Below are 23,203 nucleotides of genomic sequence, written 5' to 3'. Positions count from 1 at the left end.
AGCTGGGAGCTCTCAGGCCTCCTACCCCTGCATTGCTCTCACCCGCGAGGGGTCCTGCATTCCCCTTCCCCTTAACAAGAGAACAGTCATGACTCAGGGAACCTGAGGCTCAGTCCTGCAGAAGCTGGGTTCTCTTACAGCGTCAGTAAGTGAGGTGCCCAGACATTTTGTGTTTGGCCTACAGCCCCAGAATTGGTAAGGGGCAGGGACTGAATTGGAACCCAAGCAGTGTGATATTCTTCTTTGGAAACCTTACTTCTGTAGCTCACCTAATTCCCTGAGCTTTCATTTTCTTATCAGTAAAATGAAGGCGCTGGATAGTGTTTGTGGGAATCCCACATTCTGGCTTTTCAGAAATATCTTTCTAAATCTGATATTATGTGAATTTCTCAGCTTGAGGTTGGTTGGTTTGTTTTTTCAAGGGGTCACTAGTATGTATGTACATTCTGACTTCAAATCTACCTGGTGGTATAGTTTCTGAATTTTGATTTCTTGGTTTAGACATCTAAACACCCAACATATGCACAAGCCCAGAGCCTCTAGTAGAGACGCTTTCTCCTGCCTTTTCCTCCCTAAGTCCATGGATGGAGCCTTTCAGGTGTCCCTTGCACTGACAATACCCCCTTCCCAGGACCCCAGTTTTATTTAGGAATAGTTCCAGCTCCCTGACTCTTGTATAACTGTCTTTGAGAGGAATTAAAACCTACCCCCCTGGGCTTTAAAACCTTTTTCCTCCTGCGTACATCCTCACCACTCTGGCTTTTTCTTCTTCTGAGTTCAGGCATCTGGGAATTTCTTTCTTATGAGCTCAGCTAGGTATTTAAATGTGTTTCTGCCAGATTGTTCTCTAGTGGCTCCAAATCTTCCTGGGGAAGGGGCTCCACCATGCTGCAGTTCCGCTTGTTGTTGGAAGGGGACTCTGGCAGCACAGCCCACACTGAGGCAAGGACCCTGGCATGGGAGGGTGGGGGGCACATATGGTGCTGCTTGCAGTGTCTGTCGCTGGGTCGCTTAGGTGGTTGCTGTCCGGAGCCTGTGATTCAGCATTGCAGCACCACCCCCCCCCCCCCCCCCCCCCCCGCCCCGCCCAGCCTTCCGTTTACACTCTGCTGGGGAAAGGTCAGGCAGCTCCAACGTCCCTGGCTCACTCAGAGCAAACAGCAAAGTGCAAATAGGAAAAAAGCATAGACTCACTGCTAGTTCGTTGTTAATACTAAATACTAATTGTTGATTAGCAATTACCATTTTATTTAGGCTAAATTATTTAAAAGCTGCAGTGTGGTATCTTGTGGAAAGGAAAGTTATATCTTTTGGGGTTTTTTAATGTTTTATTTACTCATCTTGAGGCGGGGTAGGGGCAGGGAGAGAGAGAGAGAAAATGAATCCCAAGCAAGCTCTGTGCTGTCAGCTCAGAGCCCGACAAGGGGCTCCATCTTATGCACCATGAGATGATGACCTGAGCCAGATCGAAAGTTGGATTCTTAACCAACTGAGCCACCCTGGCGCCCCCCACCTTTTATTCTTTTTACATGTATTTTCATAGAAAGTTGATTGACTTAGGTCACTCTAAAGTATTATATTTTCCTGATGTGAAAATACAGGAAGATACAAAATGCGAGTGGAATTTCACCAATTAAGCATTATGATATATTTCTACAAGGATATTTATTTTTTTTAATTTTTTTTTTTATTAAATTTTTTTTTTCAACGTTTATTTATTTTTGGGACAGAGAGAGACAGAACATGAATGGGGGAGGGGCAGAGAGAGAGGGAGACACAGAATCGGAAACAGGCTCCAGGCTCTGAGCCATCAGCCCAGAACCCGACGCGGGGCTCGAACTCACGGACCGTGAGATCGTGACCTGGCTGAAGTCGGACGCTTAACCGACTGCGCCACCCAGGCGCCCCTACAAGGATATTTCTGACATGCTAAAGAAACAAAATTAAAAATTTTTTTTTAACGTTTATTTATTTTTGAGACAGAGAGAGGCAGAGCATGAACAGGGGAGGGGCAGAGAGAGAGGGAGACACAGAATCTGAAACGGGCTCCAAGCTCTGAGCTGTCAGCACAGAGCCCGACGCAGGGCTCGACCTCACGGACCATGAGATCATGACCTGAGCTGAAGTCAGACACTTAACCGACTGAGCCACCCAGGCGCCCCAAGAAACAAAATTTTAAAATAGAACTTTCCAGTAGCTTGTAACTAATCAGAATGTTTTGAGAATATGATACTTAAGAAGTAGCTGGGGGGCCCTCACCTTTTTTGTTTACTCTCAAAATAAATGGGTAAACTCACAAAAAGAGAAGTGGGTGCTTGTTGGATTGTCTGTTTCCTTGGCTCTTGCTTCTTCTGTTATAGTCTTTACTTTGAGCAGTCAGAAACCAATGAAATCATGTGCTGTAGCTCACATATTTTGTCTTCTTAACTGCCATCCTACAAACCTGACGTGAGGTACTGCAGTTAGACGATGTGAATAGCCATCTGTGGACTCCTGTGGCGTCCTCTACCCATTTCTATTTTGCCATTTACAAAACCATTACAGTTCTTTCCCCCAGTTCACGGTCTAGTAGAGAGATGTTATCATTGGACTGTGAGCTCCCTGGGGAAAGAACTTTATGCTTTGTAAGCACAACTTTCCTAACAATACATGGCACATGGTAGTCACTCAATAAATGTTTGCTAAATGAATGGATGAGAAGAGATATAAATGAACGCTCAGTACCTTCCCCCAGACACCAGGCAGCAGGTTCATCTATTAAGAATCATACCTGTCACTAAAGCCAAGAGTCCTGGGTTCTGGACCTGGACCTGCCACTTATGAGGTGACGGAGGGACTCCATCACTTATTTAACTTTGTGGAGTTTTATTCCTCTCATTGTGAAGTATAGAGTAGATTAAATGAGCTCCAGATTGATTGTAGTTCTAAAACAGCAAAAATCTTTTGTCTTTTTGATACCACTCCCTTACTCAGTGTCTTCTCCCCCAAAACACGAAGAGCAGAGGTCTTGGGTTGTCCCAGGTTCATTTTCACCTCTGGTAAGTCTCATGGAAAGCAAGGATGGTTGGATGATAACATGTGGATGTGATTTTTTTGTTTGTTTGTTTGTTTGTGGTTCTTCTAGGCCTTCTGAACAGAGTGAATTAAAACTTGTGTGCAATGCATTTGAAAGGCCTGAGCTGAGCAGTGACATCAATGTCCGAAACTGGTGTATACAGGAAAACCCAGGGGACATTTGTAAGACAGATGCTGGCATTGGGAGCAGTTTACCTGCTGCACAGGAAGAGGCAGGTGTGTGACTTTGTTGAGCTATGAGCAGTGCTTCTGCTGGGATTTTTGGTTCCTCCAGGAAGTAGCCACTGTAAAGAAATGGCACCTTGATGAGGTTATCGCTTCAGAGGCAACTTAGGTTATTGACACCTGAATGGAAAGCTGTCAGGATGACACTGTAAACCTGAGATTCTTTTGAACCCGGGCAGGCCTCGAGTGTTGTCCCCTCCTCCCTAAAATCTGGCCATTCTCAACTGTCCTCCTGCGCAGTGCTGAAGGAACGGTGGTTGCTCCCTCTGGGGACAGCTGGGTGAGAACTGTGTTCTTCTCACACACCCAAGCCAGGCAGTTCCTGCAGAGCCAGGCTGCCGTCCCTCCCAAGAACTTCCCGGCAGCGCCTCTGGGAGTGAGAGGTAGAGGGCACCCACAGCTAGGTCCGAGCTAGACTAAGGGGTAGCAGGAGGCTCCAGGGCCACTGAAGTTGACTGCACATGTTGGGGGACGGTGTGGGGGAGTTGTAGTCCTGTCTGCCAACACCGTGTTCCCAGACACACGTCCATGTCCTCGACGCACATGGCTGGCAGATTTCGGGAGTTTCTTTCTCTGTCCTCTCATTCATTCCCTTGACACAGGTGTTGCCTTTTGGTCTTCTTGGGGGTTCATTCCACTCACACATAAATAGTACTTTGAAGCTCTTTTTTTTTTTTTTTAGATTTTATTTTTAAGTAATTTCTACACCCAACATGGGGCTTGAACTTACAACCCTGAGACCAAGAATTGCATGCTGTACTGACTGAGCCAGCCAGTGCCCCAGTATGTTGAAGCTCTTAGGAGGTATCTTCATAAAAGAGAGGGAGAAATTACCTATAAATTTCCAGTCTGATCGAGTAGCTCAGTTTTCTTCACAGAGTGTTTATTTCCAGAACCACTTTTAGATCAAGGGTATGCTTGGTATTGACAGTCTGAGCCCCAGCCAGGTGTAATCGCCCATCCCGCAGGCAGAGTAGACACAGCTCATCCCTCACTGTTTCTTAAAGTCCCGTTATTGGTTGTAGTTAACTTCTTTCTTCTCGCTAGATGTGCAGAGGTAGCAGACCCTGACCGTGAACCTGGCCTTCTTCATAACTTCACTTATCTCCTTTGAGTAGACATGGCATCAAGTTGAAAATTGTTCGAATGAGATATGACTTCTCCCTTCCTTCCTGCAGAGGGTTACTACCAGAAGACTGGCAAGAAGTGTGTGGAGAAGTCTTGCTCGGATTCCAGCTCCGACTGCGGCAGCTCCTCAGGTGGCGTTCGGGCCAGCCGCGGCAGCTGGGGCAGCTGGAGCAGCAGCAGCAGCAGCTCTGACGGGGACAAGAAGCCCGCGGTGGGCCGTCAGCACTTCCTGCCAGGCGGTGAGTCCTGGGAGTACACCCAGCCCTGGGAACCACCCTCCCTCCTGCCCTGCCTCCCGCCTTCCCACCTGTCCTCCCTCCCTCCCACCTGCCCTCCATCCTGTCCTCTCTCCCACCTGCCCTCCCTCCCTCCTGCTCTCCCTGCCACCTGCCCTCCCTCTTGTCCTCCCTCCCACCTACCCTCCGTCCTGCCCCGGCCTCCCTCCCTCCTCCCTGCCCCCGCCTCCTGCCCTCCCTCCTGCCCCTGCCTCTCGCCCTCCCTCCTGTCTTCCCTCCCACCTGCCCTCCCTCCTGCCTCTGCCTCCCGCCTCCCCCCTGCCCTCCCTCCCATCTGTCCTCCCTCCTGCCCTGCTGCCTAGCCCAGTATGAGACCTGGATCTGTTTTCCAGGGCCTGGAGTACATGCGGGACTGCAGATTGGAGTATTTACTTAGCTTTGGGTTTCATTCACTCTTTTGTTCTTTCCTCCTTCCTTTCCCTCTCCCTAAATCATCATCATCATCATCACCATCATCACCATCATTTAATGTCTATCTTTGACACAGTTCAAAGAACTTTTGCATTTCTTTTTTCACTTGCAAGTTTTTATTATGGTAAAATATATATAACACAGAATTTACCGTTTTTTAATTTTTGTTAACGTTTATTTATTTTGAGAGACACAGAGTGTGAGAGGGGGTGGGGCAGAGAGAGAGGGAGACATAGAATCCAAGCAGACTCCAGGCTCCAAGCTGTCGGCACAGAGCCTGACATGGGGCTCGAACTCACAAACCACAAGATCATGACCTGAGCTGAAGCCGGCCACTTAACTGACTGAGCCACCCAGGCGCCCCCAGAACTTACCATTTTTAAGTGTACCATTCAGTGGTGTTAAGTACGCTCATATTGTGTAACCATCACCACCATCAAATTTTTCCGTCACCCCAGACAGACTCTGCACCTTTATCAATCTATCTATCTATCTATCTATCTATCTAAGAGAGGGGGAGGGGAGAATCCCACGAAGGGCAGAGAGGGGGGGGGAGAGAGAGAGAGAGAGAGAGAGAGAGAGAGAAAGAGAGAGAGAGAAAGAAAGAAAGAGAGAAGTGGGTCTCACCTGAAGCAGGGCTCGTGCTCACCCAGAGCTGGGCTTGAGCTAACCTGACACAGGGCTCGAACTCACAAACTGTGACATCATGACCTGAGCCGAAGTCAGATGCTTGACTCAGCCACCCAGGTGCCCCACGACTCTGTACTTTTAAACAACAGCTGTCCATTCCTCACTTCCTGCAGTCCCTGGAAGCCTCACCTCTACTTCCTGTCCCCATGAATTTGACTACTCTGGTGTCTAAGTGGAATCATACAGTGGTCGTCCTTTTGTGTCTGGCTTATTTCCCTTAGCATAATGTCTTCAAGGGTCACCCATCCTTCTTTTTTAAGGCCAAATCATACTCTGTTGCATGCACATATCTCATTTTGATGGGCACTCGGGTTGTTTCTATGTTTTGGCTATTGTGGATAATGCTGTGAACATTGTGGCCTTCTCTTATTTTTGAGAAATTTGAGGATTTGGGAAAGGTCAGAATTAACTACTCTTACTTTCGCTATCTTTACCCTTGGGTTTGTTTTTGTTTTTAATCGTGCTTTATAGTCTTTTCCACTTTGGCCTCCCCGAGTCACTGCCCACTGTCATGAACTTGGTACATGTTCTTTTAGTCCATATTTTATCTTACATTTATATATCCATCAACAAAGTATAGAATTATTGTTTTTAACTTACATAAGGGAAATCATACTTCAGTATATCATTCTGCATTTTGTTTCTTTCACTTAATGTTATTTTAAAGCTCTGTGTCTATATAAAGATGGAATTCATTCCTTTTCACTGTTATTTTCAGCTTAGTCTTTGTGTAAGGGTGAGATTGAGAAACTCACATTTGTGAGGCCTTTGTTCACCATCACACTCACACTGCTCCCAAGTAACCCTGAGGGGCCAGGGCTGGTGTCCCTGTGCAGTCTGAGATTTGAGGTCCCGGGCACAGAGAGGTTGGCAGCCAGTTCCACACCCCAGTTTGCTTGAACCCTGTCTCCTCCTCCCAAGACAGGCCGCTTCAAGCCACAGACCATTCCCTTCAGCAGCCTCCGGGCTGTCCTCTCTTCTCTGTCTCCCACCGGCAGTGAGACCTATAAAAGAAGGTCTTGTCTGAGAGACCAGGGCCCTAGTAACCATAAAAACCTACAGAAAGCACCCACGAGTATTTTCAAGCTGCATTTCTCAGCCTTTCTTTCATTATCCTCTCCCTCCCCAGGAGCCTTTTGAGACACTGTTTTCTTAACGACCCCCTGTAAAATTTTAATATCACTGATAGGCAGTGTTTATTACTGTGTAGTGTGCTTTAGGGATAAAAAGATAAGATCTTCTCAACCCCCAAGAAACTCAGCAGTCCTGCCCCCCTCTAGGAGACACTGTCGCCCACATGGAGACACACAGGCTCAGATGAAGGCAGGCAGGTACACGCGCTTTGATAGCGGGATATGTTTGGCCTGAGGAAGCTTGAGTTCCACAGCCTACACCAAGCCCAGCTCCATCCACCACTGAAGACAAAGTTTGCCTGATGATGCAAACATAAGATTCTGAAAAATCAGTCCTTACTAACAAAAAATAGAAATGCAGTTTTGCTTGGGGGAAAGGCTGAGAGAGCAAGATGACAAAAATTATTCATAGTGTTTCTGTACAGTGGCTTAATATGTAGTTTATAAGTTGTTTGAGGGTTACGTACTGTCAGAAAAATGTCCCCAGCATAATTATGGTGTAAAAGACCATAAGGACAACGTATATGTGAAGCATGACCCCAATTTTATATGTATGCATAAACATAAAAGAGATTGTAAGGAAATATATCTAAATGTTGAATGGCAGTATAATTGCAGGTGACTTCTGTTTTTCTTCCTTCCTTCCTTCCTTCCTTCCTTCCTTCCTTCCTTCCTTCCTTCCTTCCGTCTTTCTTTCTTTCTTTCTTTCTTTCTTTCTTTCTTTCTTTCTTTCTTTCTTTCTTTCTTTCTTTCTTTCTTTCTTTCATTTTTGAGACAGAGAGAGACAGAGCATGAATGGGGGAAGGTCAGAGAGAGAGGGAGACACAGAATCTGAAACAGGCTCCAGGCTCCGAGCTGTCAGCACAGAGCCCGACGCAGGGCTTGAACTCACGGTCTGAGAGATCATGACCTGAGCTGAAGTCAGACGCTCAACCGACTGAGCCACCCAGGCGCCCCCTGTTTTTCTTCTTTAAACTTACATTTATTTTCATAGATTTCTTAGAGTAAATATGTATTACTTTTATAAATTGCAGGGATCTATTTATATAGCAAGATTTCTTTTATCAGAAAAACCCCTATGAGAAAGTTACATGATATTAATGATTTCAGCTTTTTGCCAAAATTAAAACACCATTAATCCAAAATTCATAAATTTAAGTGTTGAATTTCAGTAACTTTTCAATGAAGATAAATATAATAGAGATTTTTTTAATGTTTATTTTTTGAGAGAGAGAGTGCAAGCGGGTGAGGGGCAGAGAGAGAGGGGGATAGAGGATCTGAAGTAGACTCTGTGCTAACAGCAGAGAGTCCGATGTGGGGGTCGAACCCATGAACCGTGAGATCATGACCCGAGCCGAAGTCAGATGCTTAACCGAGTGAGCCACCCAGGCACCCCTATAATAGAGATTTTTTAAAAATAAAATCACTGAGGGGTGCCTGGGTGGCTCACTCAGTTAAGCATCTGACTTCGGCTCGGGTCATGATCTCACGGTTCATGCGTTCGACCCCCACATCAGGCTCTGTGCTGACAGCTCGGACGGAGCCTAGAGCTTGCTTCCGATTCTGCCTCCCTCTGTCTCTGCCCCTCCCCCACTCACACTCTGTCTCTGTCTCTCTCTCTCAAAAATAAATAAATGTTGGGAATAATTTAAAAGAATAAAATAAAATTACTGAATGTGAAAATCATTTTAAAGTGAGAACTTGCTCATTAGGGGTTGGAGGTATTAGCCATCTGCTCTTTAATACATAATACAGTTGAATTACATGTGTAAAACATAATGATAATGTTTTTGTTTTTATGCAGGAGACAATGTTTCCCAAAATGACTTTCCTTCAGAAACTCCCATCTCCTTGAATCTTTCTCATAACATCTGCAATCCCATGTGAGTTTTTAATTTCCTAGCTTTGACAGTGTGTTGTAGGTACTGCTTTTCCTGTCACTGCTTCTTCCTTATACTTGGTTCTGCGGGTGAAAATAGGAAAACTTTTTAAGGATGTGGGAAAATACAGTCCAATTTCGCTCATCATTCAGGAGGCAGGATCCTCCCGAGGAAACACGTCTCATGATCTCTGGGCTGCCCAGTGACGTAGCCACATTGAACACGTCTCGTTCCTGAAAGCAGACAGAGAAACTGCAGTCGTTGTAGGGGTGGGGGTCATCAACGCTTTGCTACAACTTGAAATAAAACTGGACGCCCATGACTTAGGGAAGTTTGCAAGACCCCAGCAGCTACCCCCATGGTAACAATTCTGTGTGATGCTTGCCACTGCATGGGACAAAATCAACAAGTGGCTTTTATTGAGTGGGAGAAGAGGAGGGTACGCAGCCGGCAGAGGTTTTCAGAGTGGGCACGTGATCACCTTTCCTTAGGCGCTGGTCACATAGTGAGAGGACAGGAGGCTGTCATTAAAACTAAATTGGTGGGGTTGTGAAGAAGGAAACTCAGCATAGGAGACAAAGCTGTCTGTGAACTGTTTTGCTAGAGGTAGAAAGTAAATTAGGGATGAATACTTGCTGCCGGTGGTGGGCTGATGGTGAATCTGCAGTTCACCTTAGCTCCCTTAGTTAAACTTGTTTTGTTGTTTATTTAAAAAAGGCTCTGCTGGGTCTTGGGAATTTACTATTCCTCAGCCCTTTTCTGGCCGTGTACCATTGTGTCTCTAGTATTTTATGTTTCTTGTGGGAAGAATGTCTGTAAAAACTCAGTGAACAAATTTGGTATGTCCTTGTACAGAAGAAATGAGTAGATCCTCATTCTCTCACTTTCTCCACAGAAACGTGAATAATGTCCCACAGTATGCAGAACCTCCCTGTCCCAGCCTTCCTGCCGGGCCTGCAGGTGTCGAAGAAGATAAAGGTGAGGCGCATATTCTTGGAGCAGACAGCAGCCAGGTGCTCCACACCGCAGGTCGGGGAGCTTGCCAAGACAGGCAGGTCGGGTGGGGCCGGGGCTTCGCCCAGCGCCCTCTCGTTGAAGCCACGTCACTGGGCTTTCGTGCGTTGGGAATGTACCTGCCCTCTGGACTGGCTTCATCGAGGTCTCTGACTTGGGCTGCCCCCTCGTTTAGAGCCAGGGTACGGGTGCCCTGTGGCCCGAGAATAGCACGGGGTGCTTTGCGGGGGACTACTGCTATGTGTGGTCCACCTTTGCCTGTCTGAGGTAACAGAGAAATAGAGAAAGCAAAGGTAAGCTCTGGTTGGACAGCATGCCATGGGTCAAGTCCCGGCACCTGAGCCTGCTTCCACCTTTCCCACTCTCTACCTGTCCTCCCTGCCTCCCCATGTCTTAGAAGTCCTTTAACCTGGCCTCGCAGCCTCAGTGACCAGCCTCGCTCCCTGTATGCGACCTGAGACCAGGAGCTGAGCTCCTGCAGGCTACCCCCAGGTGGGGAGGACAGCGTCCCAGGGGTGTGGAAATTATGTGAGTGGGGGGGAAAACCAAACCCCGCTCCCTCCTGGGGTCTCCGTAGGACGTTAACTCCAGTCTCCCTCATTTTTCTTCTCCAGTTCTCTTTGTTACCTCTCTTGGCTCTTGTCTTGTGCCTCCTGTTTTCTTCTACTGCCTGCTTCCCACGTGATTAGGGTCAGGAACCATGGCAGGATAAACCTGATGTTCACTCCCGTGGCATCATTTAGCTTTAACGCATGTACTTGCTTTTGCTCATATAAATGAGACTAGATTTGAAAACTCATCTATGCATTGGAGCCGACTCTGAAAGCATAGGCTTCTGTGCTGTTCTTTGGATACATTTTGGACTTGCTGTTGTTGCATTGTCATTAGAAATAAATTATTTGTGAGTTGGATCCAATTACTAATCCAATAAAATAAGTGTTTTTAATTAAAAAAAACTCTTGAATTCAGTAATGTGCTGAGGCAAGATTTGGACAAAATTTAGGTGGTACTACCTTTTTTCTTTAAGGTAGTAGACAAGATAAGATTTAGTTGATGGGGAAAAATAAAAACTGTCAAACAGATATGCCTTAAAATGGTATTCTGTCTGTATCTGTCTGTATGTGTTGTCAGGTGGAGACTTACATGTTGTCTAGAGTCTTAATCTGTTTTTTTGCATGTGTGTATGTTTCAAGTGCCTTTTACCTTGTTCTTGGTGTTAATAATCTGCAATTACTTTTGTTTATTTCTTTTATTTTAGAGAGAATGGGGAAGGTACAGCGGAGAGAGAGAGAGAGAGAGAGAGAGAGAGAGAGAGAGAGAGAGAACCTTAAGCAGGCTCCATGCTCTGTGTGGAACATGATGCGAGGCTTGATCCCATAACCCTGGGATCATGACTTGAGCCGAAATCAAGAGTCAGGTGCTTAACCAACTGAGCCACTCAGGCACCCCTGCAATTAGTTCTGAATCACCTGTTATAGTCCTTGGTTGGATCCTCGAGTCACTAGAGAATTAGATCTTGCTCACAGTGACTGTCTGCAGAGCACTGGCCCCATCTCCTTCTGCCGTCCCTGCCCTTCCTCACACAGCTGCTTTTCGCCCAGCCCCAGTTCCCCGTCCTCGTTACAGTCTCTCCGTGGCTACCTCCTTTCACTGCAGACATCTTGCAAAACCACAGTCAGGGTTCTGCCAGGTTCTGCGGCTTCTCTGCCGGCTGCAGTGCCAGCGAGCGAGGCTGGAGAACAGTGGGCAGAATCATACACAGCAGCCACTGCTCTGTACGTCCACGGCCCTTGCTTCACGTGACCCCATGGCTGCGACTCTCTGGGCCCTTATCTGTTCCCTCCTCTGTGCTCATATTTCCAGCGCTTTCTGCCTTGTCCTCCTAGCTGATATTGCTTGGTGTTTCCCTGGGAAGGAAAGAGACAGTTGGAGGCCTTCGGAAGGCTCCCACTGCCCCCTCCATGCACCACCAGTCACAACATCTTCTGCTCCTTCCTGTTTCAACCTGTTGAATCATCAGTGCGGTGCTCCTCCCCAAGGCTCTTGTTTCAGTGCATTGCCCATCCCTCTGCCGTCAGCTGGTTTTCTCTGGGGGTCATTCCATCAGCTGTGATACTTCCCATCTTTAAAAAACCAACAGCCCAAACCCTCTCTCTCGACCCCCTTCTCTAGCTACGTCGTGCCTCTCTTTGGGGGAACTTCTTAGAAGAGTATTCTGTGCTTGCTATCAGATTCCTTTCCTCCTCTTCTCCTCTGAAACTGGCTGTGCTCCACCACTCCCCCGAGACAGTGTCTGCAGGGGCCCTAGCGGTTTCCATGCCGTGAAGTCCCACACTTCTCAGTCCTCCCGTCTCCATGGTGACCTATTGCAGACCTTAGACGTTCTGCTCCGGCCCTTAAGTTTTAGGGTTTCCGATTCACTACCCCCCGACCTGTCATGCCACCTTGTGCTGTCTCTGTGCACAGTCCTGTGATGGTCTCATCCATCTGCAAACCTAAGTGCTCCCTCCACCCTGATGACTCCCACATTTGCACCTTTAGCCTGGGCCTCTCTCCTGAATGCCACTGCCATTTGACATCTGTACTTGGGGATGCAGCGGGTATCCCAGTGCTTGGCCTCCCTCAGTCCTGCTCACCTTATAGCCTTCCCATTTGGTCTTTCTTGTTGCTCAGGCCAGAAATCTCGACTTGCTTTTCTTGTCGCCCACACATGATCTGTTGTCTTCTGTTCGTCTTCTGCCTTCCAACCAGGATCTGACTACTGCTTCTCCTCACCTCCACCATAATCACCCTGGTCCAGGCCATCATTGTTTCTCTCTTGGGCTGTCACAATAACTTCCTGACAGATCTCCCTGCATCTGCTCTCACCTTGCCATCTAATTCCTTTTTAATTTTCTCTTTTTAAATTGAGGTTTAATTGACTTATACAGTGTACAATGTAATGATTTGATACGTGTGTATATTGCAAAATGATCACAGTAAGTCTGGTTAACATCCATCAGTGCCTTACCATCTGTTTTTAACACGGCAGCCTTAGTGACCATGTTAACATAAGTCATAGCCTTTCTCTGTCCAGAACTGGGGAGGATCTGAGAAGTTTACCCAACTTACAAGTTAACCAGTTAGTCTACCACATTTTTATAGATACTGGCAGAAGACAGGAGACTTCTGGGTCAGACACAGAGGACGTTTAGCACAATGAATGACATGCACATGGATGTATTTATGGCAGGTCCTGGCCTGCAGTCCCATGGGGGTGATGCAGGTGGGCCCATGGCCACCTGCATGGGCTCTGGGTGCGTTACAGGACAGGAACCCTGAGCTTAGGGAACCCAAGTGTTTTATAATAGTCAGGAAACACTGTATTTATTTTGTTCAATATTAAAGAAGCTTGCCCCTTGGGGCGCCTGGGTGGCTCAGTCGGTTGAGCAACCGACTTCGGCTCAGGTCATGATCTTACTGTTTGTGAGTTCGAGCCCTGCATCGTGCTTTGTGCTGACAGCTCAGAGCCTGGAGCCTGCTTCCGATTCTGTGTCTCCCTCTCTCTCTGCCCCTCCCCCACTCATGCTCTGTCTCTGTCTCAGAAATAAATAAAAACATTAAAAAAAAATTTAAAAAAAAAAAAAAAAAAAAAAAGAAGCTTGCCCCTTGCTCCGAAGAGACAGAGACCTTATCTCTCTCCTGAGGCTTTGTTTAGTAAACATCCTTGGAAAGGTAGGTCAGAACATAGGCAGCTAGCTTCCTGCTTGCAGGAAGTACAGAAAAGCGAGATACCCATAGAAAATTGTCTCACAACAATATACACACCCCTTGTTGCTGCGTAGCCTTGGCTTCTGGTCCGTTTTCTCATGCGTATATCACTCCTTAAGTGGTTCTCGATTACTCTGACAAGGTGGGGCCACATCTTTTAATTTGACTATGATGATATAGCCTGCAACTTGACCTACAGGAACATGTCTGGGTGAGTCTGTCCCCCACACCCTGGCCAGTGAGTTAGCGCTGACCTGAACGCCTTCCAGAGCCAAGCTGGTGTTGTGGTGTCTTTGATCATTTCAGCTAATGTTAGGAAACAAATCTCATACCATCTTTGCTGATTGGATGGCTCCCTTGTAGTGATTACTGCCTACAGGATGTGCATAAACAGCAAGTTATCCTTCAGGGACGTCTCCCTGAATAACCAAGAGCATCCTCATCTGAGAGATCTCCACAGTCATTGGAAAGCTACGTGATCTACTAGTGACTGGCACGAGAAGTACCGTTCTGGGGGTACACACACTGCCCTGGGAAGAAGGTGTCATTTACAGTTGCTACCCCTGCCCCGCCCCCGCTCCCCCCCCCCCCCTTGTCCCCCGCCCTGGCAATGGGACCTGATCATTCAGGGAATACAGGTTGGCAGTGTCTCGAGTGTGGCCTGACTGGCCGGTAAACCTTTGGGTTCCCAATTCAGTTTTGAATAATTGAGTCTAGTCTTTCTTTGTGGAGGTTCTGCCTACATGCAGATAGCCCAGGCTGTCCCATTGATGGATGCCACCAGCTGATGGCATCTGTCCATCCATCCATCCCACAAATGACTGAGCGCTGATAATGGCTGTGAAGGCAGGAGACAGCCGGAGATGTTCAAGTGCTTTGCACAGAGGGGGCAGGAGCCAGTCCATCCCCTGGAAACATCAAGGGAGAAGGTGACCAGTTGAGGTCAGAACTGTGATGTAATTTGGAGGACTCAGCAGTCACATTTAAGGCCCTAACAACAGTTTGGAAGAGCCGTACCAGGACATTTTCCTCCCTGAGGAAGACTCCAAGGGCAATTTTGAAAAAGAGGGATCATGAATGTCCTCCTGTGCTCTGCACCTCCTGAGACCTAAGGCACTCCCTCCCCGGGTGCTGAGGTTTTCCTCCTCCATCACCATAGAATCCTTGTCTCTCATCACAAGAGCTGTAACTGTAACAGTGACTTTTTTTTTTTTTTTTTTTTTTTTTTTTTTTTACAACAAAACCGTATGTGTACCACCTTTTGTCCAGAAGGGTCAAGGCATTTTTTTAAATGTTTATTTATTGCGAGAGAGAGCGGGAGAGAGGGGCAGAGGGAGAGAGACAGAATCCCAAGCAAGCTGCTCATTATCAGCACAGAGCCCAACGTGGGGCTTGAACCCATGAGCTATGGGATCATGACCCAAGCCAAAGGTGGATGCTTAACTGACTGAGCCACCCAGGTGCCCTGGGTCAAGGCATTTTTTATGAAACTTACAGGGATCCATATGTTCCCCCACTTGGGCCTGTATGGGCCATGTAGGGGACTCAGTGAGCAGTGTACCCATCCATGTGATTGGTATCCTTATGGTCCAGGATCCCCTCAGTCTAACAAGAGAATCCAGGTGACTGGACCAGAATTAAGTGTGAACCCACTCAGCCCCTTATTGGCTGGACTGACACCAGAGTGTCTACCCCCCAGCTCAGCCTAGGGTTGCTAGTAGGGCAAAAAACAAGTGTCACATGTCTAGAAGTGGTCGGGGCAGAATTGTGGATGTTCAGAACAGATCTCTGTATCCTACTTGCCCCACATCCCTTTAGTCCTGTTTCATACCCAGGAAGCAGCCAAGGGCCAGTGATCCCTTTCTGGGCACAGGTCCAGTCAGTACCAAACTGCCTTACATAAGCATCTAGACCAGGGGAGATGAGGAAGTAGGGTCAGAAACCTGTTTGGGTTGAACTGGAGGAGGCTGTTTCAAGCCCAGCCATCCCAGGTGTCTGTGGGTGGTAGGGAGTGTAGAAGGACCACCAAATGCCTTGACTCTCGACCCACTGCTGAGTGGCTTTGGTCAGGATAGCTGTCCTGATCAGGTTACTTTCAGGGGCTGCAGTGATGTGGCTGTGCTGGCTGGTTGGATGAACAGCAGCACTGTAACCAGAAATGTGTCATCAGTGGGGAGGCAGCAGTAATGGCCTGGAGACGGGGCTCAGGGTCCAGCATGGTCCATGTGCCAGGAGTGGGTGACAGCAATGCTCAGTATGATGTGGCCCACCCCAGCTTGAGGCAGCTGTGATGAGTCTGGCTGGCAGTGGTAGTCCTGCATCCTAAACAAGTGGTTTCTTCCCTCTGTGCATTTGTGATGCTAGAAGTGCTCCCACATCCGATACGACAGGCAGCAGTCCTGGTCGTCTGGGTGTGCAGCTTGATTCCAGGCTACCTTCCCCAGGATACCCTACCGGAGTGGCTCAGATGATTTAATTGGAAGCCAATTGTTTCCCCATTTCACATCCCTAAAGCAAAGTGTCTTTTAATCTGCCAGTCAGTAGCTTTCCAAGTGACAGACCAGTAGCTAGGCTATTAGCAATAGCTTGTGTCAGCAAAAGCACAACTCAGTTTATCAAGAGAAGAGCTGGCTTTGAGAACCACCCTGGGTCTGTGCCTGACCAGAGGGGCCATATTCATTTTCAACGCTGCAGAGTGGATGCTGGGGCGGACAGCTGCTGCAGCCCAGTGGGCACTATCCAGTTTCAGCTTAGTCTGACCATCAGTGAGCCACACCCAGGCACTTAGGGGAACTTCAGTGAGTTGTAGGCGCCCCTGAGCCAGCCTCGTTGCTTCAGGTAGTAGAGTGGGAGATACAATTTCCCCAGAGGGACAGCCTCCATTTCCTCCACATAAAGCTGAGAGAGGGCTGAGGCCAAGCCAGCTGCATGAACATCACCATGTTTGCATCAATTCCCCTGGGTCCTACATGGATACCTGTGTGCATACTGGGTTATGTTACAGGAAGGAACCCTGAGCTTAGGGAACCCATATGTTTTATAATGGGCAGTAAGCATACCTGCCCTTTGCTCCAGAGGGAGGCTGTATATAGGTTGCATGGCTTTTGCTTACCAAACATCCTTGAGAAGATAGTCCAGAATAAAGGCATTCAGGGCCTCTGCCTGCAAGATGTACAGAAATGTGAGAAACTGGTAGAGACTTGTCTCCTGGTAGTCACTAAGCTCAGAACCTTCTAACAGCTCCCCATACCATCCAAAGTAAATGCCCCCATCCTTAAATTGGGGAGCCCACAAACTCTGCACTCTCTGGCTCTCAGTCATCTCTGTGACCTCATCCCCCACTACTCTCCTTGCTGGCCACACCAGTATCCTTGCTGTTCTGAACTCACCAGGAGCCTTTACAGAAAGTGCTATTCCCCCTGCCTGGAGCCTCCCCCATCCCCCTTGGTTTCTCACCTTATTCACATCTTCCACCCATCAGATATTCCCTTAGTGAGGCCTTTCATTACCCTGTTTAAAATTGCTGTTGGGGCGCCTTGGGTGGCTTAGTTGGTTAAGCATTTGACTCTTGATTTTGGCTCAGGTCATGATCTCATGGTTTGTGGGGTTGAACCCTGCTTTAGGCTCTGTGTTGATAGCACAGAGCCTGCTTGAGATTCTCTCTCTCTGTCCTTCCCCACTCGTGCTCTCTCTCAAAATCAAGTAAACATTTAAAAATAAATAAAATTGCTGTTTATCTGCATAGCACTTAGACCACCTGCCATATTCTCCTTCTTCCTTTTTCGTTTGTCTCTGTCCACTTGAATGTAAACTTGTCCACTGCTGTGTCCTTGACATCTAAAATGGGGCCTTACAGAGAGCAGGCCCTCAAATACTTGTTGAATTATTACAGTGATCTTGTAATCCAGGTCAGGAGACAGTCCTATACCGTCCGAAGTGAAGATTAAAGCACATGCCATCTTTCTACTTCATATCTTGAAAGTATATCCTGAAAGGGGTTGGGGAAGATAGAAGTGATCGGCATGTGTGTGGGTGCGGGTGATATTCAGGGAGTGTTTTCTTGAAGGAGAGAAGGGAAGTTGAACTGGTCCTGCAAGGAGGGTGGGATGAAGGCCAAGGGGGAAGAAGGTAGACTGAGAGGCCTTGTTCTCTTCCGTAGGTCTTTACCCACCTGGAGACCTATGGCCCACGCAGCCCATGTGTGTGACAAGCAGCTACAACTGTGCCATGGAGAACAGCATGCCTGGCGTGATGCAGGGCCCCGCCCCCGTGCATAATAGGTACAGCTCTCTCCTCTGGTCCTTGCCTTGCTTAGCCTAAGGGCTTGCCGTGGGCATTTGAGTTCAGTCAGTTAGGCAGGCCTTACACAACTGGGGGCCAGGCTTCTTTCCCAGTGCACCTTAGCTGGGTGTTTCCTGCCTTTTGGAGTCGCATTGTGATGTCTCCGAAAATAACAAAGCACAGATTGAGAGAAACATGAACGGAAATAAAAATAACAAAGCTGTTGACCACGTAATTACCTTCCCTTTTAAGTTGGAAAGACGGATCTATTAAGAGAGGCAAGTCTGAAAAAACAGTCACTCAGAATTTCTGCCACCTAGCAGAGCAAAGCTTTCCATTTTTCCATGGTGTTCATCATGAACACGTTTAAAGTGTTAAGAAAGCTCAAATAATTTGAGAATTGAAAAGTAGTTACGTTATAGCAGTTTTTTAATTTTGCTGTTGGATATAAATGGCATTCAATTATGAAAACTTGAGAAAATGTTGCTATCTGTGTTTAATCACAGAATCTGTTTGAAGTTTTCTTTTTTGGTTCAGCTTGTTACAGTGGTATGTACTTCCTTCTATCTATAATGAGAATCCAGTTTGTAACAGTGATTGAAGTATCTATCGTGAATCATAGTCTCTATGGTTGTGATTTACGTAAGGTGAGTGCTAGCCTTGCTTTGAGCAAAGGTGGATATTTTATAACACAACCGTCAGGTGTTTGCTGAGACCCTCAGGGTAGCACGGTCACTCTTCCAGAGTGCTCATAAAGCCATGGCCTTGGATCCTGCCTCCGGTTAGACTTCACAAACCTGGTTATAAAGGAAGTGTGCTCCTAGTTCGACCGTCCAGCCTGCAAGGCTGTGTCATTGATGATGAGCATTCAGTTAGTAAGTCTTTGATCCTGTGACTTAGAAAGTACATCTTTTATCTTGCAAAATTGAGGAATTAGCAGTGATTAGGATGCTGGGCAATAAAATCGGTTTCCTTTCTTTACTTGATCTTTTGACATCCTATTTCTGAGACTACACCTCTTGTTTTTTTTGCAGTTTCATTGATTGGAGCGCGACTTGTGAAGGCCAGTTCCCCAGTGTGTACTGTCCATTGGAACTGAGTGATTATAATGCCTTTCCGGAAGGTAAAAGCTATTCAAACAATCCCAGTGCCATTCTTTTACTCTCAGAAAGTCAAAGCAGGAAGTCTGTCTAAGGTTGAAGTCTAAGGTCTAAGTCTGTCTAAGGCACTAATTGCTGAAGAGTACCTTTTTGAAAACAACTGATATAATTGGTGTAGAACGTTCTTTAGTTTCAGGGGTACAACATCATGATTCCATATTTGTAAATATTGGGAAGTGATCGCCACAGTAAGTCTGGTTACCATCTGTCACTGTACATTGTTACAAAGGTTTTCTCTTGTGATGAAAACCTTCAGGGTCTCTCCTGGCGACTTGCAAATACACAGTACAGTGTGGTCAGCTATCCTCACCATGCCAGCACATTGTTCATCTTCTAACTGGGAGTTTGTGCCTCTTAAGAACCTTCACCCATTTCACATACACCCCACTCCCCACCAGCCTCGACCCCTGCCTCTGACAACCACCAGTCTGTTCTCTGCGTCCGTGAGCTTGGTTTTTTTATTGTTGTTATTTGTTTGTTTGTTAAGAATGTGCCCTTAACAGTGAGCAACCGTGGAGAACGACCTTACAGGAAGCTGCTGAGTGGCTTCATGTGGGTTCAGTTGTGCATGCCTGCCATGTATAGTTTTATATGGCCTCGAAAAGCCCTTTCAACCTGGATGACTGAGGGCTTCTACAGATAACTCTAACCTATTAAGCCCTTCCCATTTGGTAGAACTGGGTCATTTGGATTTATGTGGACCTAAGATTGTAGATGATCCATTGGGAGGCTGAGGCTTTAGATGTTTGCTGAACTTTTGAGGCAGGCAAGCCCCATGTGAAATGCGAGCATTTATGGGCTTGTTCCTCAGCAAGTCCTGACTCTTCTGCCCCTGGGTGGTGCTGCAGAAGGAAGGAACAGAGCTAGGAGGGGAAATTCTGGGAAATTACAGATGCTTGGGCTCAAGCATCGGTAATAGTAAACAATAAGAGCTATGCAAAAAGATAAACTGCAGAGTGTTCTGATTCTACATTACAGTCTGATCATGATTTCTCATGCCTTTTCAGGGAAGGTGTAAGCAGTATATTAGATGTACTTCCCCCATTGTAATGTATGCGTTGCTCCATGCTAACCACTGGGGGGTGCTGTGGTAACTTTCTTCCTGTGCTGGTGGGGCTTGTGTTCATGACAGCAGCACCCTGTGAGCTGGTCGTGCTTTCTTCTGTTTCAGTTACCTGCGGCCAGCCGCCATCCAGAAGCAGATGATCCTCCCCCTGACCCCTGACGTATTGTCAGAAGGTCGATACTAGCCTAACACTATGTCACAATGTCTGTCCTTTACCTCACCTCATCTCCCTACATGGGCATTTTATGATCTCCTATCATCACAAGAAGGGTGACTACGGTACCGTTAAGATCTTTTGAGAGGGAAGGAGAAAAAGAGAGCACATTCACATAACTTTTGTTATAATTTTTCTATTTTATTAGTTATTGTCATTAATTTCTTACTGTACCTAGTTAGTACATTAAACTTTACCATAACTGTTTGTGTATAGGAAAAAAACATATATAGGTTTCAGAAGCATGAGGTTAGCATGACAGGTAATAAAGGAAAATGTTGAGGACTAGTAAGACTCTTGACATGATTCCAATCTGCGGTAGTGTTTATTAGAAAGATTCCCATCAAATTGTCAAATACAGAACATCAAGTCCAGAGGAAGACCTTCCTCACTGAGGGCTTCCCAGGTAGTGTATGTGATAAATAGTTTTAACCCTGAGAATGACAGTGGGCCTCCTGGTCCACATGGGGTGAGTATTTATACCTGTCTTTGACTTGTCAATATAGTAAGGCCTTGAAAGTTTTTGGCCCAAGAGTAAGAAATGTTTACCTGTGTTGTTGTCTCCCATTCTTTGTAGAAAACATGAATTACCCCAATGGCTTCCCTTGTCCTGCCGAAATTCAGACAGATGTTATGGATCACAACTCTCAGTCTACCTGGAGCCCCCCGCCCAATATGCCGACTGCCTGGGGACATGCCAGTCTCCTCAATTCTCCGGTTAGTGCTGTGACCCTGGGGCAGTTGCAAGTTCCTTCTGGTGCTGCTTTAATCCTGGTCTCCCTTAATTTCAGAGTTAGGTTCAGATCAGCCAAAGCCTGGCTTGGTTCCTGTAGATCACAGAAGTCAGGGTGATGGTCTGTAGATAAAATTGATTTGGGGCCAGGAAGCCCTCTGTGACTGGGTCCTGAGGGCTTCCTGCCTGTCAGCACCCTTCTGAGCCTAAAAGTCCCACACCTTCTTCCTTTCACATCCATTCAAGACACTAATTTTTCTTCTTTAACATTTATTTATTTTTTAGAGAGTGAGACAGAGCACAAGTGGGGGAGGGACAGAGAGAGGGGGAGTATACAGAATCTGAAGCAGGCTTCAGGCTCTGAGCTGTCAGCACAGAGCCTGACGTGAGGCTTGAACTCACAGACCCCGAGATCATGACCTGAGCCAAGTCAGACATTTAACTGACTGAGCCACCCAGATGCCCCTCAAGACAGTTCTTATAGATTGAGGGCATTTGACCTGTGTGGGTCCTTCCTTGGGTTGAAAATAAGCTTATTCCAGTTAGATGAGGATTTCACATCACTCCATTTGAGAAAAATGGAGTTGAAGCAACCCAGATGGTTGAGAATATTAATAACTTACAAGTATCTTGGATTGCTACCACTGTGGTGTCCACTGGTAAGCATTCGACCTTGATGTTGCCTTTCTAAGACCTGTGTTTTTAAATTTTTGTAATGTTTGTTTATTTTTGAGAGAAAGAGAGAGAGAGAGAGAGAGACAGTGCAAGTGGGGGAGGGGCAGAGAGAGAGGCAGACACAGAATCCAAAGCAGGCTCCAGGCTCTGAGCTGTCAGCACAGAGCCCGACACAGGGCTTGAACCCATGGACCACGAGATCATGACCTGAGCCAAAGTCAGACACTTAACTGACTGAGCCACCCAAGACGTTTTTTTTTTTTTTAATTTTTTTTTTTTCAACGTTTATTTATTTTTGGGACAGAGAGAGACAGAGCATGAACGGGGGAGGGGCAGAGAGAGAGGGAGACACAGAATCGGAAACAGGCTCCAGGCTCTGAGCCATCAGCCCAGAGCCCTACGCGGGGCTCGAACTCACAGACCGCGAGATCGTGACCTGGCTGAAGTCGGACGCTTAACCGACTGCGCCACCCAGGCGCCCCAAGACATGTTTTTTTAAAAATAGAAGCCTTGGGGCACCGGGTGGCCTAGATGCCTAGCCTCGGTTAAGTGTCTGACCTCAGCTCAGGTCATGATCTCGCAGTTCATGAGTTCGAGCCCCACGTTGACTCTCTGCCATCAGCACAGAGCTCGCTTTGCATCCTGTCTCCCCCTCTCTCCGCTCCCCTGTCTCTCTCAAACATAAATATTTTTAAAAAATAAAAACATTTTTTTTCTCTCCTCATGTACACTTCAGCCCTACCTCACAAGCACCCGAAGCTTGTCTCCAATGTCTGGACTTTTTGGTTCCATCTGGGCCCCGCAGAGTGATGTATATGAAAGTTGCTGCCCCATCAGTCCCACCACGGAACATTCGACTCACATGGAAAACCAGGCTGTCATGTGCAAGGAGTACTACCCGGGGTTTAACCCGTTTCGTGCCTATATGAACCTGGACATATGGACTACCACGGCAGATAGGAGCGCAAGCTTCCCACTATCTAGAGACTCCAGCTACTGTGGGAATGTGTGAAAAGGATTTGATTTCTAAACAATGTGAATAAAGAGGCTTGTGTTTTGATTACTAGCGTAAACTGGTTGCTGAGATAGATTATGACATTGGTGGATATTTTGGCACTTTTATATGAAAATAAATTTTTTTAATGAAACCCAGGTGCTCTGTTTTTTTAAACCCATTGCAAATCCCTGCTAGAGACGTTAGCATCCATGTGGCATAAGTTCATAATTTCAGAAGTGTGTCTGACATGCCCAATGTTTGAAATTAGAATAAGAGAGACTTCCAAGAAGGTAAGAGTTGAGAAAGAAAGGGCTGCTATGTTTCTCCACAGCTTCGGAACCCCCCTCCCCCACCCCCAGGGAACTTCGGAGATGACCTTTATCCGGTGGCCTTCCCAGAGATTCTCACGGGGCTGACCCGTGGCTCAGGCCATCTGGATTTTGTTTCAGGTTCCCCATTGACTGTACCGTGCAGC

The 23,203-nt window shown here is 46.9% G+C and overlaps 1 protein-coding gene across 3 annotated transcripts in view; it reads left to right on the top strand.

Moving 5' to 3' along the window:
- TMEM131L (transmembrane 131 like) overlaps positions 1-22,879 on the top strand; it is a 171,620-nt gene extending 148,741 nt beyond the window's left edge. Inside the window, exons 28-35 of one of the 3 annotated variants that reach the window (XM_045465278.1) lie at positions 3,125-3,291; positions 4,479-4,667; positions 8,763-8,841; positions 9,734-9,816; positions 17,762-17,882; positions 18,918-19,006; positions 20,901-21,040; positions 22,468-22,879. In XM_045465278.1, coding sequence (XP_045321234.1) covers positions 3,125-3,291; positions 4,479-4,667; positions 8,763-8,841; positions 9,734-9,816; positions 17,762-17,882; positions 18,918-19,006; positions 20,901-21,040; positions 22,468-22,743 — 1,144 coding nt within the window. In that variant the 3' untranslated portion in view covers positions 22,744-22,879. Of the gene's footprint in view, positions 1-3,124; positions 3,292-4,478; positions 4,668-8,762; positions 8,842-9,733; positions 9,817-17,761; positions 17,883-18,914; positions 19,007-20,900; positions 21,041-22,467 lie in introns of all 3 variants that reach the window. The other 2 variants (XM_045465267.1, XM_045465287.1) reach the window with 2 other exon arrangements.
- Positions 22,880-23,203: the final 324 nt, after the last annotated feature.

Source organism: Leopardus geoffroyi, chromosome B1 (assembly GCF_018350155.1).
Source record: "Leopardus geoffroyi isolate Oge1 chromosome B1, O.geoffroyi_Oge1_pat1.0, whole genome shotgun sequence".
Classification (NCBI taxonomy): Eukaryota; Metazoa; Chordata; class Mammalia; order Carnivora; family Felidae; genus Leopardus; species Leopardus geoffroyi.
Note: the sequence above shows the minus strand (reverse complement) of the source record. Positions and strands in the feature narration are given on the sequence as shown.